This window comes from Bubalus bubalis, chromosome 5 (assembly GCF_019923935.1).
Source record: "Bubalus bubalis isolate 160015118507 breed Murrah chromosome 5, NDDB_SH_1, whole genome shotgun sequence".
Taxonomy (NCBI): domain Eukaryota; kingdom Metazoa; phylum Chordata; class Mammalia; order Artiodactyla; family Bovidae; genus Bubalus; species Bubalus bubalis.
In genome coordinates this window covers 76,085,126-76,102,536 of record NC_059161.1, presented here as the reverse complement: position 1 = coordinate 76,102,536, position 17,411 = coordinate 76,085,126, and the positions used below count along the sequence as shown (strand labels likewise).

General features: G+C 39.6%; 1 protein-coding gene across 27 annotated transcripts in view; it reads left to right on the top strand.

Annotated features, from left to right (window-relative positions):
• Nucleotides 1–5,444: 5,444 nt before the first annotated feature.
• CD55 (CD55 molecule (Cromer blood group)) overlaps nucleotides 5,445–17,411 on the top strand; it is a 28,649-nt gene continuing 16,682 nt past the window's right edge. For 5 of the 27 annotated variants that reach the window (XM_025286148.3, XM_025286147.3, XM_006050021.4 and 2 more), the window contains exons 1-7: nucleotides 5,449–6,774; nucleotides 6,880–7,064; nucleotides 7,799–7,981; nucleotides 9,370–9,561; nucleotides 10,675–10,774; nucleotides 11,801–11,886; nucleotides 15,635–15,823. In XM_025286148.3, the coding sequence (XP_025141933.2) occupies nucleotides 6,965–7,064; nucleotides 7,799–7,981; nucleotides 9,370–9,561; nucleotides 10,675–10,774; nucleotides 11,801–11,886; nucleotides 15,635–15,823 (850 nt within the window). In that variant the 5' untranslated portion in view covers nucleotides 5,449–6,774; nucleotides 6,880–6,964. The other 22 variants (XM_045165776.1, XM_044943250.2, XM_025286150.3 and 19 more) reach the window with 15 other exon arrangements.

The window sequence follows — 17,411 nt, the reverse complement described above, 5'->3', positions numbered from 1 at the left end:
GTCATGGGGTCACAAAGAGTGATTAACATACAAGGTATCCATTTAACTTTTTAAGAAGTGACCAAAGTGTTTCCCAAAGTGGTTGTACTATTATACATTCTCACTAGCAATGTACAAGAATTCCAGGTGTTCTTATTCTCACTAATAAAAGGACTTTTAAAACTTGAGTCTCTCTAGTGGGGAGTTAGTAGTAACCTACTGCTTTTGATTTTCATTTCCTTGATGAATAATGATGTTGAACTCCACCCCCCCCCCACATCATGCTTGTTTTGGCAATTTGAATATTTTTTTTTCCATAAAATGTCTTCAAGTAATAGGAGCAAGAGATGGGGAGGTACCTAGATCTGAATGGATAATGATACCATTCTTTGAATAAAGCAGATTTGAAGTAGAGAGAAGGGTGGCCGAAAGTTAAAAGAAGCTCACTTTCATGTATTTCTCAAATAAATTCAAAATCATCTTATCTTTTACCCTGGAAAATTCTTTACTCTCTTTTCTACCTATTGGGGTTCTAATCAGATACAGAGGTCATGGAAGATTTATCTAAATTATGGATTATGAGAGAGAAATGGCCAAAGTTGAAATAATGCTTTCAGTCCTTATCTTAGTAAATCTGCTCTGTTTATTAAACAAGTCAATAAATTCTAGGGTCATAAGGAAGATAGACTGGTAAATATAACAACCATTTACTCAATACTTCCTCTGTGCATGAAATTGCACTAGGGAATAAAAGACAAAATGATAAATTAGATCTTGTAATCACCATAAAGAAGTTCAAACCTTCTTGCAATTTAGAGTTATCCTTCTGTGAGCCCATATGTGGCAGAATGTACTAAAAAAGAATCAGCAAGGAGAGGCAAAGGGCTTTGAAGCACAAGGATTAATATGTAGGAGGAAGAAGAAAGGATACTACAGAAGTCTTAGAGGAGGTGGTAAAAAATGGAGACTTTGAGGAAAGAGCATTTTCACCAGTGATTGCAGTCAATGTTTGTTTGAATCACCTTCTTTATAGCAGACTACTTGGGTTTATATGAAAAAGTATAATTTATTCCAGGGAAATGCTCATCTTTAGGTAATTGGCTTTTATTTGACAACTAAAAGTGAAGTAGTAAGAAAATATTTACCCACTAATGAATCCTTCTGAGAAATATCAAGGAACAGTTATCTTTAATTATGTATCAACAAATATAAAGTAATGTGTAGTGGACAGAGCACAATTTTAAAGCTACTGAGACCTGGATTCAAATCTTGGTTTTGCTATATGTATCTCTTGATCCAATCATTTTCTCCTTTGAGCATTTGTTTTATGTGAAAATGGATGTAGTAGTCGTTTGCTTGTGGCATTGCCATGATGGCTAAGCAGTGAGGTTAGTCCTCAAACTAAGAGTAGCATATGTGATGTGATCCTTAAGCACACATTTCTTTTTTCTCTCCTTACCCTTGTGCAATTCTAATGAGCTCAGATTGTAATTTTGCTTTTTAATTTGCAAGATCATAAATCAAGGCAAACAAAATGCAGATGGGATAACAGGGGAAGTAGGGAGGGGGACAATATTAAACAAATCTGAATCTTTGTAAATGACCTAATTTTGCCAATGGTGAATTTCTACTGGGTAAGGAAAGAATAAGGCAAATAGTGGAATGGTCTCAACACTATTAGCATCTCCTTGATATTTCTGTTATAGATTTTTCAGATTCTTGGTCATGATTTTTTTTTAAATACATTACAGGAAAAGTGGGCATGTCCTGGTATATGAAGTGCTCACTCATGCCTGTCATTGTCATCAATTGTTGGTAATAGTCATTGAGTATTTACTGTGAGTCACACAAAGTGCCAAGTGTTTTACATACATTACCTCACTTATCTTTCACAAAAACCCTATGAGGTAGGCAACATTATCACATCTGAGTTATAAATAAGTGATTTGTGTCACAGTGGTTGGCTACCATGCCACATAGAAAGTGAGGGAGCAATAGAGTCAGTATGTGAAATTAAGACAATATGACTCCCAAACTTCCCACTCAGCCTTTGTGCTATGTTGCTTACCATCACACACTCACACATATACACTAATACACATATACTCACACACACACATGAACATACATATGCACGCATACACACACATACATGTTCACATACATTCAGAAGCACAGCCACACACACATTAATACACATACACACATGTATATAGACACAGACTCAAACACACAGATACATACACACACATACCACACAACTTTCTGGTTCCTGCCACCACCTCTACTTTGGCAAAAATTCACTGTCGTCTTACAAAATCAGGGCTTGGCTAGAAACATTTGCTCATGTGAGTCAAGCATCATGTTTCCATTTGGCCTCTGAGCCTCTCCTCACACACAAGGAAGCCAGAGGCAGGGCAGGATGCCACCATGCCAAGTGCAAACATCACATGGTATTAAGTCATTTTTATGGGGTACTGCTAAACCTGCCCCTAGTGGAAAAAAAAAAAGCTAAATTTGATGTAGTACACTGATACCTTGATTAGTGAATTCCTGAAGAATAAACTCCCCTTAAAAGAAGCAGGAGTCTGCTCTTCAGTTTTCATTTACTTTTTACAAATACGCTTATTCTGTGCAGCACAGCTGCCCTGGTTTGCAACTGTGTGACAAAATACCTCAGAAAAAAGTTTTGATTTTCATTGGCGACTTTAAGATTGATAGGATAATTCTAGGCTGAGTTATGAATGCAAATATGAAATAGACTGATTTAGAATTGAGGAACTGAAAGATACTGAAAGGTGGTGGTCCTTTGGTACTGGGTCTGACTTTGTGAGCAGGGGGTTTTGCAGAGGGGATGATGCTGAGCAGTGTAACAAAGGGGTTAAGGTCCTAAGCCCCAGCTCCACCCTTCACTGCAAAGTGATCTGGAGGCACTTAACCTCTGTAAACACCAACTGCCTCCCTGACAGATAGAGTGATAATATCTGGCTTAAGGTTTTGTGTCTCTAGGCTTTCAGGAAATGGCACTTCTTTTCTTTCCACCGTTCCCTCCTTCCCCTTTATTATTTGTACTGTATTGTGGAGGCAAGGGATTGATGGGGCAAGGCTCACACCTCAGGCCTCTTCGAGTTTCTGTCTACATTCTCTCCCTTGGTTACCATGCCTTCAGCCATATCATCCAAGCTCCAGCTCAGTTCTTATCTACATTTTCATCTTATGCTATAGACCTCCATGTGGACACCCTGCCAAGGCATTTTACTTTCAATAAGTGCACCAAATTTTTATTTCTTCCCTAAATTACCTCTTGACTTTGAAACAGTTCTTTCAAATAGGACCTCTAGGCTCAAACACCAAGGCGCTGAGTCAGCTTTAACACTTCCCCCACCTTGTTTCCTTATCTTTGAGTCACCAAATTGTAAGTTCTTCCATTGAAACATGTTTGGTAAGAGCAATCATAAAAACTCAAATGACTATAATAATCATGTCAAGGGATTTTTAGAGTAACAAGATTGTTTTCTTAACATACATTTATGAATCTAAAATTAAAGACATTTCTGTTCTCCAATCTTAAGTGGCTCAACCATTGCACAGTTAGCTGTAAAATTGAGTCTTTGTTCAGTCACCCCATTGCAACATCCTGCACACAACTGTGAAATTCTCTCAACTTCCTGCTTAAAATCCTCAACAGTCCTCCAGTGCTTCTGAGCAGCACTAAATGTGGAAAAGCCTTGCATTTAAGGTTCCCTCAAATCTACTGCCAGTCTAGGTTTCAACCTTTTATTGCTCCAATTCAGTTCTACAAGCTCTCCTTAAATGAAACTCCTTACTCCTCTTGGAATAAACTGTGCTTTTCCTGACCCCAAATCTCTGCTCATACCATTATCTATTTTCATATTTTCCCTATTACATTGATATTCATTTGTCATATTTAGTTGAATCACTAGGATGTCAGCCTCCTCTGCGCCCAACAGCCATGTTCCTTTCTGTCTTCTCTGAACCCTCATAGCACATTGATTGTGGCATGCTCATGGCATTTATCACATAAAAACTCTCTCTTAGGTTACAGATTCTGGAACACAAGTATCACCACTTTCTTAGTGTGCTTCTGAGTACTAAGTGGCCCTCAGTGTATTGAAAACCTTTGATGTAGTCATTGGATGGTGCCTGGGACAGTGGTGGAAGCCATGTTTTCTAACCTCTGAGAAAATCGTAGAACTATTTTCTATTTTGTTAAACGTTTTTCAACCTAATTATATAAACATTGCTTTGGAATTGCAAAGCTCTGTAGAGCCTATTTTTGTCCCAAATCTTTCTTGATCAGTGGGTACCTGAGTCCCTGAGAATACACAGGTGGTTTTTATGGATCAAGTATGAAGGCTCAGGTCCGCTGCTGTCATCAGATGCAGCTGGGTCTCTAATCATCTCCCCAAATTGCCTAATTCAGAGTCCTTCACATAGAAGGAAACTTTGCTGATTAATTCCAACAAAAAGAATATAGTGTGGAAGAGTAGGATAGATAAGTAGAGGTTTGGGAATAAGACAAACTGGATTTAGATTCTGGCCTGGTCACTTACTAGCTGCACAGATTTGGGTAAATTGCTTACCTTCTCAGCTTGCTTCCTCATCTATAAAACATGGACAGTTATCTCCACTTTAAGAAGTTGTCATGGCAAAACGGTGTATAATGTCTATAATGGAACACAACAAATTGAGGCCAAAATAATCTTCAGTAAATTACAAATTTGAATATTTAATTTTTCTTAATCATGCATAGATTTTTATCAAAGAGCCTTTTTCTAAGTTGAATAAGTGGAAATTTTTTTTTCAACATTCTGAGGAAATGTTGAAATTTTGGGAGTGCTGTTACTGAAAGTATCACTAGATTCCACTGTTACTTCTCATAAAAGTCCTTTAAAAAAAGATGAATAATCAACTAAGTAGTTTGGAAGGTAAATGCTTAGAGCATTTAGTGTGGTTAAGCTGGGTGATAGACATTTTTTTTTCCTACATTTGCAGACTTCAATGTTTTCTTTGAATAAAAAGTTATTATATTCACTTAAACAGTTCTAACAGGCCTCATAGTTAAGTCTTCTAGCAACTCCGTAACTGGCCTTGATCTCCAACTATTTTTTATGATGTCACCTCGCCTTTCACACCACTTCTATGAGCTCAAGCAGGAATGTACACTACCTGCCTATGATGGTTAGCAAAAGGGAGTGGTAGTTCAAGTCAAGGGAGGCTCTTTGGAAAAATAAATGAAGATCTGGTATAACTTCTGAAACACTCTGAGCCCTTATACACTTTGTGATTTTATGCCAAATATGGAAGTAAAAATAAGGTATTTTGATATCAAGGATGAGTATCACATCACTTGGTTTTAAAAGCACTCTCCTCCCCTTCTAAACTCTAAGGTGTTTTAATACTAATTGGCTTCAATGAAAGCCTATAGGAGTTCCTTTCCTGGAATGGTCCTAGCACTGGGTGACACAGAGTTCTGTTCAGTACAGTAAGCATGAGTCAGAGAAAATACTGTTGTTGAAACTGTTGTTTTCCTCCTTATAAAGCTCACACTAACCAATACAGAGTGATCCGAAAGCATTTAGGAAAGGATAAGAGGCATGGACTCCACAGCTGGTCGGTGGACCAAGGCATAATTTCAAGTTGGGGATTTCATTTAATCAGGTAAAGTGTCTGGGGGGATAGGAAACCCAGGCTAGGACTCTGCTAACCAGCTCAGTTCAACTATTGATGGGAAATGTGCTCTGAGTTGTTCCCAGGAAGATGAATAACTGACCCTTTCATCAATGTCCTTTGGTGTTTTTGACCAGCACTGTCATAGCTCTGTGGTTCTCAACCTGGCTGCAAAGTAGAATTACGCAGAGCGCTTTAAACAATCCTGATGGCCTCCCGGTCCCATCTCCAGGGATTTTAACTTCAGGTGTAACTTGAACATTTGGATTTTAAAAACATCCCCATGTCATTTTAAGGTGTGGCCACTCTGGCAAACCCCTGGCATATACTTAAGGTTTTTCTAACAAAGTTTCCTCTTAAAATCCACCCTCTTACTATTTAGTTTTCTAGCGCTCCGTTTTTGTTTTTACAACTTTCTCCCAGCCGACACATGCTTACAGCACAGGACGGTGACTTTCTACTTGCAGTCACACTACAGCAGTCCCTAAGTAGAATCCAAGAGGTGTCCTTCGTTTATAAGGAATACCCCTGGCGATGAAAGCGATTCTCATGCAGACAGGCTAAGAACACTGTTCAGTCCCTGCTGTTTCTCGACCTGTTTTCTCGGATGGTTTCCCGTTTGCTGTTTTCTGATTACAGAATGTTCAAGGAGACAGCACGCGGTGGTTCTTCCCTCTCATCTTCTTGTTGCCACTTGACAGACCTCCAAGTTGAAGACGCCAGGTCCCTGGGTGGGTCCTGTTTCTCAGCTCCCGGGGAAAACTCCAAGCCTGCCGCACCTACCGCTCAACTTTGCAGCACTCAAAGGCGCTTCATTTCCACTTAAACTAATCCAGATTCCGGGAGGAGGAACGCCTACCTACGCCGCTTAACCATTCCTCTGGCCTCCTTTCCCCCCATTGTTTTGTTTACGTAAGAAAGCAGATATTTACATTTCCACTCGGCGGCTCATAGCAGGCCCCACCCTAGCAAAGAGAAAGCAAGGGTCCCAGCGTCCGGCGCCGACGAGCTGCTTTCCCTGCCCGGGGCCCCTCTTTTCCCTCTTTTTCGGATCCCAAGGGCCCGTGAAGATGGGGCTCCCGCCCTTACTCCGCCCAGCACCTGGTGTGAGAAAAGCCCTCGCCCACTCATCGCGTTCTCAGTCCTTTGGTGAGTCAGAGCCCCGGCCCCGCCCAGGGCGCTAATCTAACTGTTATTGCTTAACTTCAGAGCGCTGCCCCGACTTCAGCTCGGGTTTTCAGCCCGCTGTGTCTTCACCGCGGAGGCCCACGCCGGGTCCCCGTCCCCGCGCGCCATGAGTCCCGTGCGCCCGCGCGCCCGCGCGATGCTGAGCCTCCTGGGCGGGCTGGGCCCGCAGCTGCTGCTGCTACTCCTGCGTCCTCCGGCTGCGTCGGGTGAGTGGGGGTCCGGGGCCGAAGCCCACCCCTGCGGCTCAACCTTCGGGCAGGGTGGAAGGGGTGGAGGTCGTCGGCACGACAGCCGAGGAGTCCGCGGAACGCGGCGGGTGAGCCACGTGGGCATCCCTAATCGTTCCCGGAATCCTCCACCTGTAAGGGTCAGCCCTCCTACTGGCACGATCCCAGGGAACGGAAAGAGGCTCTTCGCTGCTCACCTGCCACTAGGAGGTTTACTATGCTGGACCCCAGCTGGCAGGGTTTTTAGGAGTGAGCCTTCGAGGGGAGAGGGGCCAAACATGGAGAAGCCAAAAAGACAGGCAGAGGTCGAAGAGAGTGAATCCTTCGCGTCTCCTTAAGGTTGGGAAGCCAGATCATTGACCATCACAGGGTCCAGTCGTGCACAGACTTGGCACTACGAGTTTGCACGTCGTCTCCTCCAGGTGTAACGTTCCAAGGGGGCATCTGTCTGTATTGTGTGCCTCGAAACAGTATCTCTGTGAAAGTCTAAAGCTCTCTCTCTATGTATATGATAACGAGGGGCAGGAATTTCTTGTTTGAGTTAATTGACAGACAGGAAGCCTGGCAAGTTCTTGATGTGTCAGCTCAGCACTGGATGGAAATATTATGTAGGCATCAAAAGCCTTTGCCGCCTCCCTTATTTGTCTTGGGAAAAGAATGTTTCTATGAATTGAAAAGTGGTATTTCCTTCAGTTTTGTTTATTCCTTCCTAGGTGACTGCAGCCTTCCCCCAGATGTGCCTAATGCCCAAGCAACTTTGGGAGGTCTTACAAGTTTTCCTGAAAAAAGAACAGTAACCTACAAATGTAACAGAGGCTTTGTAAAAGTTCCTGGCAAGGCAGACTCAGTGGTCTGTCAGAATAATAAATGGTCAGAGCTTGCAGAATTTTGTAATCGTAAGTTCTTCATTTCATTTTAGAAAAGTTATGGGAATGGAATGTTTCTTAAGTTTAATTTTATCCCTCTTTGGAATGACTGGTAATTGATAGTTTTCTAGCATTATTAATCACCTGGGCATACCTGTTGGCAATTCACAATCTAGCTAATTGATGGCATTACTTCCTGGAATAGGTCCTGCTCTTCATTAACAGGTTTATTTTTTGTTCCTAACACTGTAACTCTTGAACTGATTAATAGCGAAAATAAACAATAGGTACTGTTTAGGGAGTAAATTATCTATAACTATGTTTGGTAGTTACCTTGAGACACATAACAGAGTCCTCTGTAGGACTTGCCCAGTACAACTCTGTGGTGATATTTTTAAAAATTCTCAATTTTCATTTCAAAATCTATCTTTATATTCATTGCCCTAGTTTAGCCTTGACATGTACAAGTAAAGATAAAAATTTAATTCCTGCGTTTGAACAACTTGGAGCAGTAGAAGCTACGGTGAACATAGAAACTGCCACAAGTACTTTTTGAAATCAGGTGTGAAATCAGTGTTAACGTTTTGTTTTTATTTATCCATGATCCCAAGGCAGGAGGTTGAAGTACATGTCTCTGCACATGTATCATGCTTTAGTGTTGATAACTGAAGAGAGTTATTCTGCATAGAGTACTTTGTCTAATTCTTCAAACAACTCCCTGAGGTTAGTTAAGGACTTATCCACACTTTACAGTTGAGAAAGCAGCTCCCAGTTAAACAATTTCCTTGGGATCAGGAGCTCCTTATGCAGAAGAGCCAGCGAGTCTGTTGATCATAGATCTAATGCCCCTTACACTATATGATGCCACTATAAATTTGCATTTGTCTGGATGATTCCAGTTTTTAAATACTTCATGTTCTCCATTGGCTCATCTGATCCTTGCCTCCATAGGTTGTCCTGAGGATTAAATGAGTTTACATGTGTAATACATTTACAAGTACTCAATAAATGTTAGCTATCATTGTTAACTATTATTATTGTCCAGGACACTAGCCCAGGGATCTGGAAATGCTGGTTCTTATCTATCCCTATGATACATGGGACAGGGTAAGGGAATTGGCCTTCATTGAGTCAATGCCAGAATGATGCCAGGCGACTGAAATAAGTTACATTTTCTGAATTGTGGACATAGTGACTTTGGTGTACCAAATCTACTTCACAGGGCTCTAGTAATTAGGGAATGAAAATTTATATGTGAATATGCTGACACACTATCAATGCCATAGTGACATTAATATGAATACTATGTACAAAGAAATACAGATAAAGAGTGATCTAAGGACCAGATAATTAGACATAGATTATAACAGCAATTATATACTCATTTTTTGTTGTTGTTGTTTTGTTAATACTTTTAGGTAGCTGTGATGTTCCAACCAGGCTACTTTTTGCATCTCTCAAAAAGTCTTATAGCCAACAGAATTATTTCCCAGAAGGTACCACTGTGGAATATGAGTGCCGTCAGGGCTACATAAGGGACCCTTCTCTCTCAGGAAACATAACTTGTCTTCAGAATTTTGTGTGGTCCAAACCTGATAGATTTTGTAAAAGTGAGTATAGTTTTAAAGAGTAATCTTAATCATATGGTGTTTGGGGAAAATAACGTTTCTTCCTTCACTCATAGCAGAAGTCTATGTGTACATATTATTATTTAGAATGTTTCTTAAATGAACCATTAGAACCAATTTGTTTTAAATTAGGCAAACTAAATACTTGTGAGCTAGAAATATTACTTTGCTCACTGATTTCACATTTAAGGTTTCAGTTCAGTTCAGTTCAGTAGCTCAGTCGTGTCTGACTCTTTGCGACCCTGTGAACCGCAGCACGCCAGGCCTCCCTGTCCATCACCAACTCCCGGAGTCCACCCAAACCCGTGTCCATTGAGTCGGTGATGCCATCCAACCATCTAATCCTCTGTCATTCCCTTCTCCTCCTGCCCTCAATCTTTCCCAGCATCAGGGTCTTTTCCAATGAGTCAGCTCTTCACATCAGGTGGCCAAAGTGTTGGAGTTTCCAACATCAGTCCTTCCAGAGAACACCCAGGACTGATCTCCTTTAGAATGGACTGGTTGGATCTTCTTGCAGTCCAAGGGACTCTCAAGAATCTTCTCCAACACCACAGTTCAAAAGCATCAATTCTTCAGTGCTCAGTTTTCTTTATAGTCCAACTCTCACATCCATACATGACCACTGGAAAAACCTTTAACCTAAGATTAAACTTAATTTAAGGTTACCTAAAAATGCAATATTGGTAAAGAACTCTCCTGCCAATGCAGGAGACTTAAAAGACGTGAGTTCGATCCCTGGGTCGGGAAGATCCCCTGGAGAAGGAAATGGCCCACTCCAGTATTCTTACCTGGAGAATCCCATGGACTGAGGAGCCTGGCAGGCTACAGTCCACAGGGTCACACAGAGTTGGATGTGACTGAAGTGATTTAACATAGTGCAAAATGACTTAAGTGTATATTTTAAAGAAAGTGAAAGTCGCTCAGTTGTGTTTGACTCTTTGTGACCCCATGGACTAATACCTTGCTTTCTTGAAACTGATAAAATGAAGGTACAGTTTAAATAGTTGGATAAGTAATAGCAGTGGTTCAGATGGTGAATTTGCATAGATGTGCCTGATAATTTAATGAAAAAAATAAATTTATATTCTTTCCTAGAAAAATCATGTCCTAAGCCTAGAGAAATAGACAATGGTCATGTCAATATAACAACTGACATACTACTTGGTGCGACCATCTATTTTTCATGTAACGCAGGGTAAGTTTGAGCATATGAAACACTATATTTAACAACTGGAAAAACAAATTAGAATTTAAGATAGAAACTTTTAGATTTGTGACAAGCAATAAAACCACCCTCTGCTCAATGATGAACTCATTGCGGTTAAAGTTAGTAAAATGGGGCAAGAAAGGAATATTTCTTATAATACCACCAAAATTCTCTCAATCGCTAGATTTCATTATAAAGTTTTAACTGTGACTTGTAGAGGAAAAAACTTGTGATACGTTGATGATCCTTGGAGAAATTAAATCTTTTCAGTGTTGAAACCAGTCTTTACCTAAATAATGAGTTTGCATTTGTTTGTTTTCTTTGTATGCGAACAATCTGTTATAAGATATCAAGGGTTAAAAACAATCATTCCTAGTGTAAAAATATCATTCTGACCTAAGATCTTTTGTTAAGTCCTCTATGTATGGGAAAGGAGTATTATCATTGAGGATTATCAGTGTTTCAAGTGCTGCTAAAAGCTTTATATTCATTTTCTCATTTAATATCTGTAAATTGGACTATGATATTTTATTCTGTGTGTGTGTCCCTGTTATTTATAAAGCTACCAGTGTCATTTGTCTCCTGTACTAAACACAGATATTTGGATCATTAATAACAAATCTGGGGATACTTTGAACCCTTTAAATATAAGTACATTCTATTATTCTATGGAATCTGTATTGATCTTTTATAACTCAGAAATAGAAAAGATTTAAGCATCTGTATTCCTTAAAAATGTTTTAAAATATTTTAGTATTTTCTAACATATGCCTTACCCAAATAAAAAATATTTTGCTTACAAAAATTTTGCTTACACTTTTTTATCTTTGATGTCACTCTTTTAGATATAATTTTTTCTTTTCCTTTAAACTGCCAAATGAGCTTTTATCAACTATTGTTTTGTCTCTATCAACTGGTGTAACAAATATTGTAAGGAGATATTCTGAAGGATTTAAGGGAAGTCAAATATGTGCGAGTGGAACTTAATTTTTTTTTCTTCCCTCATTATTGTAGGTACAAATTAGTTGGTGCAGCTTCTAGTTTCTGTGCTCCTGTGGGAAATACTGTTGGGTGGACTGATGAATTTCCAGAATGCCAAGGTAAGACTGAAAAAATCTAAGCACTCTGCTGTGGGACTGAATAATCAATGATAAATTGCTTTTTGCTCGTCAGTATATGTTTGTAGTACCCTCACTTTCCAATGTGTGAATGTTTTGCCTAGTTTATATAACTCTATTAGTAATACGTCTTAATTTATTAACCATGAGGATAAAGGATTAAAAATTAACTAAGGTTTATATTGTGCTTGGTCATTTATTATCTTATCGTTCCTTCTAACAGTCAAATAAAATAGATTTGGGATTTTTTTTCCCTCCTTCATAATTTTTAATTTTTTGGTGGTTAAAATACTATTCATTAAAAGGTCTGTACGACTTGACCCTATATGCCAAATAAGTGGCCAAAGTAGGCACTTAACCCAGACCTCTTGATTTCAAGCCCATCATTCTTCTAAGACCTAGTGTTACCTTACACTAGATTCCTTTAAGGATCGTTAACTGAGCTAATTATGTTGAAATGTTTTAAACCATGATATACTTTTATCTTTAGAGAAATAAGCATATATTGTAATGAAGAAATATCTGCACTTGAAAATTCTGTCTTCTCAAGAGGGAAGAGGGCACAGAGGCTAGTTTCCTAAAAGGGTATATCAAGTTAAATATATGTGCATTAGAGACATATGTCTCCTGAAAACAGAGAAGTATATATGTGCAGTGTTTTAAAATGTAGCTTTATTTCTCTCATCCTCATTGAAATTATTGCTCATTTCAAGTTTTGGTGTTATTAAGAGCAGGAAACTTGAGTAGATGTAGTGTAATTTAACAAGCATCATGCTCTCTGGTAGGGAATGTGTGGGGTCAACTGATAAGAAGACAAATGAAATGAAGCCTTGCCAACCAGGAGTTTGCTCTTGCCACACCCACCTTGGGCCCCACCTCCTATATCTACTATTTCTTCCTTTTTTTCATTATTATTTTCAAATATCCATCCTTACTACCTACCATCACCTTTCCTATGTTATCCAGTTAGGAATGCTGTAACTGATACTGAAGCAAATATGGAAAGCAAGCAGGAGCTAGACCGTATCTTTTTTTTCTGACAGAGGCAACAACTTGTCACAAAGTCTGGGCAAGCAGTCTCCCAGTTGAGGCCAACATATTTACAAGCAACTGCTGTCATGAATTTCACAGAAATGTGTACACCAAGCATGCATTCCAGCACAGAAGAGCTTTTGTGCTGCAAACCCAGTTTCTTTTTGTGTTTGCTTACAGCTAGTCCAGGTCCTGCTCTCTGTCTAATATCTTCAATTCTGTGGTAAAACTCCTTATGTTCATATTTTTCACTCTGACTCTCTTACCTGGCTCTGCAACTCTGCAATCACTGACATCTGTATTCTGTGGGAAAGAGCCCTTTTCATTCAACAACCCCATGTCTTCAACTATCCCTATTAAAGCCCTACTTCTCCTAATGTAGACTTTCCACCAAAGACTTCAGGTAGAAAGTATACATTCTTAAGCAATGAGGTTTTTGACCTCAACTGAGCACACAGCATATCTCAAGTATGCACTCTGGGCTTTTATCAGCACATGAGGCAGCATTGATGTCCCTTTGTGAATGTGGATATGGAGGTGTGGATCTAAAGAAGGAAGGAACAATGGACATATTCAGAACTTTTCCTTGGTCATATGCCAGTCAGAGGTGATGATACTTGTTCACCTCTGAAGAAAGCCTCAATGTCAGAAACACCTGTTTTCCTATCTCTCTGCCAATATTTGCTTTTCAAAAATAATTTTAGTTGACTGCTAGTACACACTAGCCTAGAATCAGTTGCTGCTCTATAATATCTGTCATTCCAGGCCCCTCTCTTTATCTTAACCTCTCACGTATAATCACCAAATATTTTTTCCTTTATCTCCTTAATATATTTCTCAAACCTGTATTATCTTCTATATATAACACTTTTAATATGGTTTACTAGCTTTCATTTAGACTTTGCAATAAGGGCTATTCCTAGCATTTTCAGGGCATAGGACAAGAGTATAAATGGAGGTCCCTAATCTAAGATTCATCGTTTCTCAAGTTGATGCCCCCTTCTTGCACTGTGAGGGGTCTCTGATGCCTGTAAATGGATAGCTCAATCTACACACCCAAATCATATCCCCTATAACCCTTAGCCTCCACTCCATTGAATTCTGGCCTAAAGGTAGACACATCAGCAGTATAGACTGTTGTCAAGAATATGGATGAGGAGAAGCCCTGAAAGGAGTGTTGGCCCAGGGAATTCTGGGCACCAGTTGCTGGAGCGTGATTTAGAATGGGGTGGGGAGGAGCTCTCATTGAGCATACTATCTCAGCCCTGCAGATTCCCCATCTAGTAGAGAGAGGCACATCCAGAGGAGGGCAAGAGCATGGCCTTTCCATGTGGGAGCTAGGCAGGAGTTCCACTTGCTCAAGTGGTGCTGACTGCAGTGGCCTCCAGCCTCCATTCTCACACACCTTTAGTGTGTTATCCAGCCTCTACCCAGTCATCCATCTGAAACACAAATGCGACTGGCCTCTTCCCTTCTTGAAAGAGACTTGATAGTATCTCCTCATCACGTCCAGCGTACCAGGTCTAAACCCCTTCATATAGTGCACAAGTCTAGCCATGGTCTATCCAATTCTCCACACTTTATGTCTCACCCTCCTCCTTCACAAACTGCTGAGGTTGTCTGGATACCTCAGATTTCTTCATGTCCCCGCATCATTTCTTGTGATACTGCCTTTGTCAGGAAATCCCTTCAGCACCCCCTACCCCTTTTATTTTATTTTTTAAGAGTTTGCTTGCGAATTTCTCCTCGAAGCTTTCCCTGACTGTAACTGTTTGTTCTTTCCACACCACTGTGCATGCTTCTGTGATAATCCTCACCATTTTGTATGGAAATGATCTCTTTGAATGTCTCTTTCCACTATAGTTTAAGACAGAGGAACTGTATCTTACTTGGTTATACTTTTATTTATAGAACAATGCCCAGTATGTATTAGATGCTCAGAAACTGCTGGGACTGAACTGCTGGTAATGTGTGTTGTCAATACCCACTCAGCCCAGTGTAAATCAGATTAGCTTGTTTTTGTTCCCTGCTTTGATCAGTGGCCTAAAAGTAATTCATAAATAGCTAGTATTGTCTGGGTACTTAAGAGGATTTGATGTAATGTAATTTGACGTCCCCATGTGATCACATTGCCTTCTTGCTTAAAAAAAAAAAGACAAGAAAAACAGGTTCATGTCTCTAGAGAATGTGGAACCACTGAATCAGGGGAGCTGCCAGGGAGAGGCCTCTTTTTATAATATAACAATCAATACTTTGCTTGTATTTGTTTTACAAATTCAGCTGCTCAGTAAGATTTACTTCAAATAAAAGGCCAAGAGTCAACACATGCTTTAAAAATTTTATCCTGAAAATCAAAGTCTAATTTTGACTTTTAAAATCTTTTGCTCTATCCAAAATTTCTGTTTCCCATGCATGCCACTTACATTCCCAGCTCCTTTCATTTGGTATTGTTTCTCCCTGGAATCAAAAGCAGAGCCCTCTTCTCTGGTCTAAGGAGGGTGCATCTTAGGTTTAAACTCAAGTCCTTTTACTCCTTAAATGGAAGTCTCTGCCTTGCTTTCTCTGAGATGCAATGTTTAATTTAAAAGAATGGTATATTTTTATTTTTTTAAATAAAATATTTAACTTATTTTAATCTTGTTTATGAAATTATCTTGGGGATTTAATTAATTTAACATATGTTATGATGTTTTAAAAGAAATTTTATGTCCAGAACCACCAAAAGTTGACTATGGAATGATTCAAGAGAAACAAAACAGTTATGCATACGGACAATCTGTAACATATAAATGTATGGAAGGCTTCACCCTACATGGAGAGAGCTCTATCTATTGTACTGTAAAAGATGGCCAAGGAGAGTGGAGTGGCCCCCTACCTCAGTGTAGAGGTAATTCGTTTGCAAAGTTACAATTCTGTTTGTTCTTACCCTTGGGTCTGTATATGGGCTTCAGAGAGTATACTGACTCCCTGAGAAATGAATGTAAAGCATTGTACTTAAGCATATTTGCATTTTTCTGGGGAATAGACTCTACGAGGGGGTCTATGACTTCCAAAAAGGAAGAAGCACTGATGTGGAGAACATATGTTATTGCCGTTGTTGTTTAGTTGCTTAGCTGTGTCTTACTCTTTGCAACCCCATGGACTGTAGCCTGCCAGACTCCTCTGTCTATGGGATTCCCCAGGCAAGGATACTGGAATGGGTTGCCATTTGCCTCTCCAGGGGATCTTCCCAACTCAGGAATCAAACTAGAGTTTCCACTTCTCCTGCATTACAGGCAGATTCTTTTACTGCTGAGCCACCATATGGTAAAATACAAATAATACACACATGACCTCTGTGAATATATGTATATATATAATAGTGCAAGTATGTGCGTACTCAGTCATGTCTGACTCTTTGCGATCCTATGGATTACAGCCCACCAGGCTCCTCTGTTCATGGTATTTTCTAGGCAAGGAAGTGGGTTGCCATTTCCTTGGGATCGTCCTCACCCAAGGATCAAACCCATGTCTCCTGTGTCTCCTGCATTGCAGATGGATTCTTTACGGCTTGAACTGCAGAGTAGGATGGAGATGTACAATTTTATATATATACATATATATATATATATATATGCACACATATATGATATATATATGCACACATATATGTCTCATGTTTTTAGTGAATTAGCTTATATTTGCTGTTTCTTACCATGTTACTTTCAATAAGTTAATATAGATATATTCTTGTTTATAAAAAAAGTGTATAAAGTGGTTTATTTAATTGAGAGGAAATCTTAGATTGAACTGAGAGATCTAAATAAAGATGTTATATGTTGTGACAACAAAGAGAAACTCTTGCCCACCTGTTGACTTCATTGAATTGTATTGTTTTCTGCCTCCAGAATTTCTCTCTTATTGACAATGCTCTCTTGTTTACATTTCTAGAACTTTCCTAGGAGGTGGCATTTATTTAAGCAGTATCATATTCAAATGCCAGTATAACTCAAACAAATAGCTACTTTTATAATTATACTTGAATTTTATTAGCATGGTTTTTAAATAGCATTGCTTATTAATAGTAGTTTTTTCATATAAATGGTATACATGAATATTATGAAGTAATGTTAAAACTAGGCTTCCCAGGTGGCTCAGTTGGTGAAGAATCCACCTGCAATGCAGAAGATCTCAGTTTGATTCTTGGGTCAGGAAGTTCCCCTGGAGAAGCGATGGGCTACCCACTCCAGTATTCTTGGGCTTCCTTGGTAGCTCAGACAGCAAGGAATCCACCTGCAATGCAGAAGACCTGGGTTTGATCCATGGATTGGGAAGCTCCCGTGGAGGAGGGCATAGCAACCCACTCCAGTATTCTTGTCTGGTGAATCCCCATGGACAGAGGATCTTGGCGGGCTACAGTCCATGGGGTCACAGAGAGTTGGACACGACTGAGTTACTAAGCACAGCACAATGTTAAAACCATGTTGATGATTATA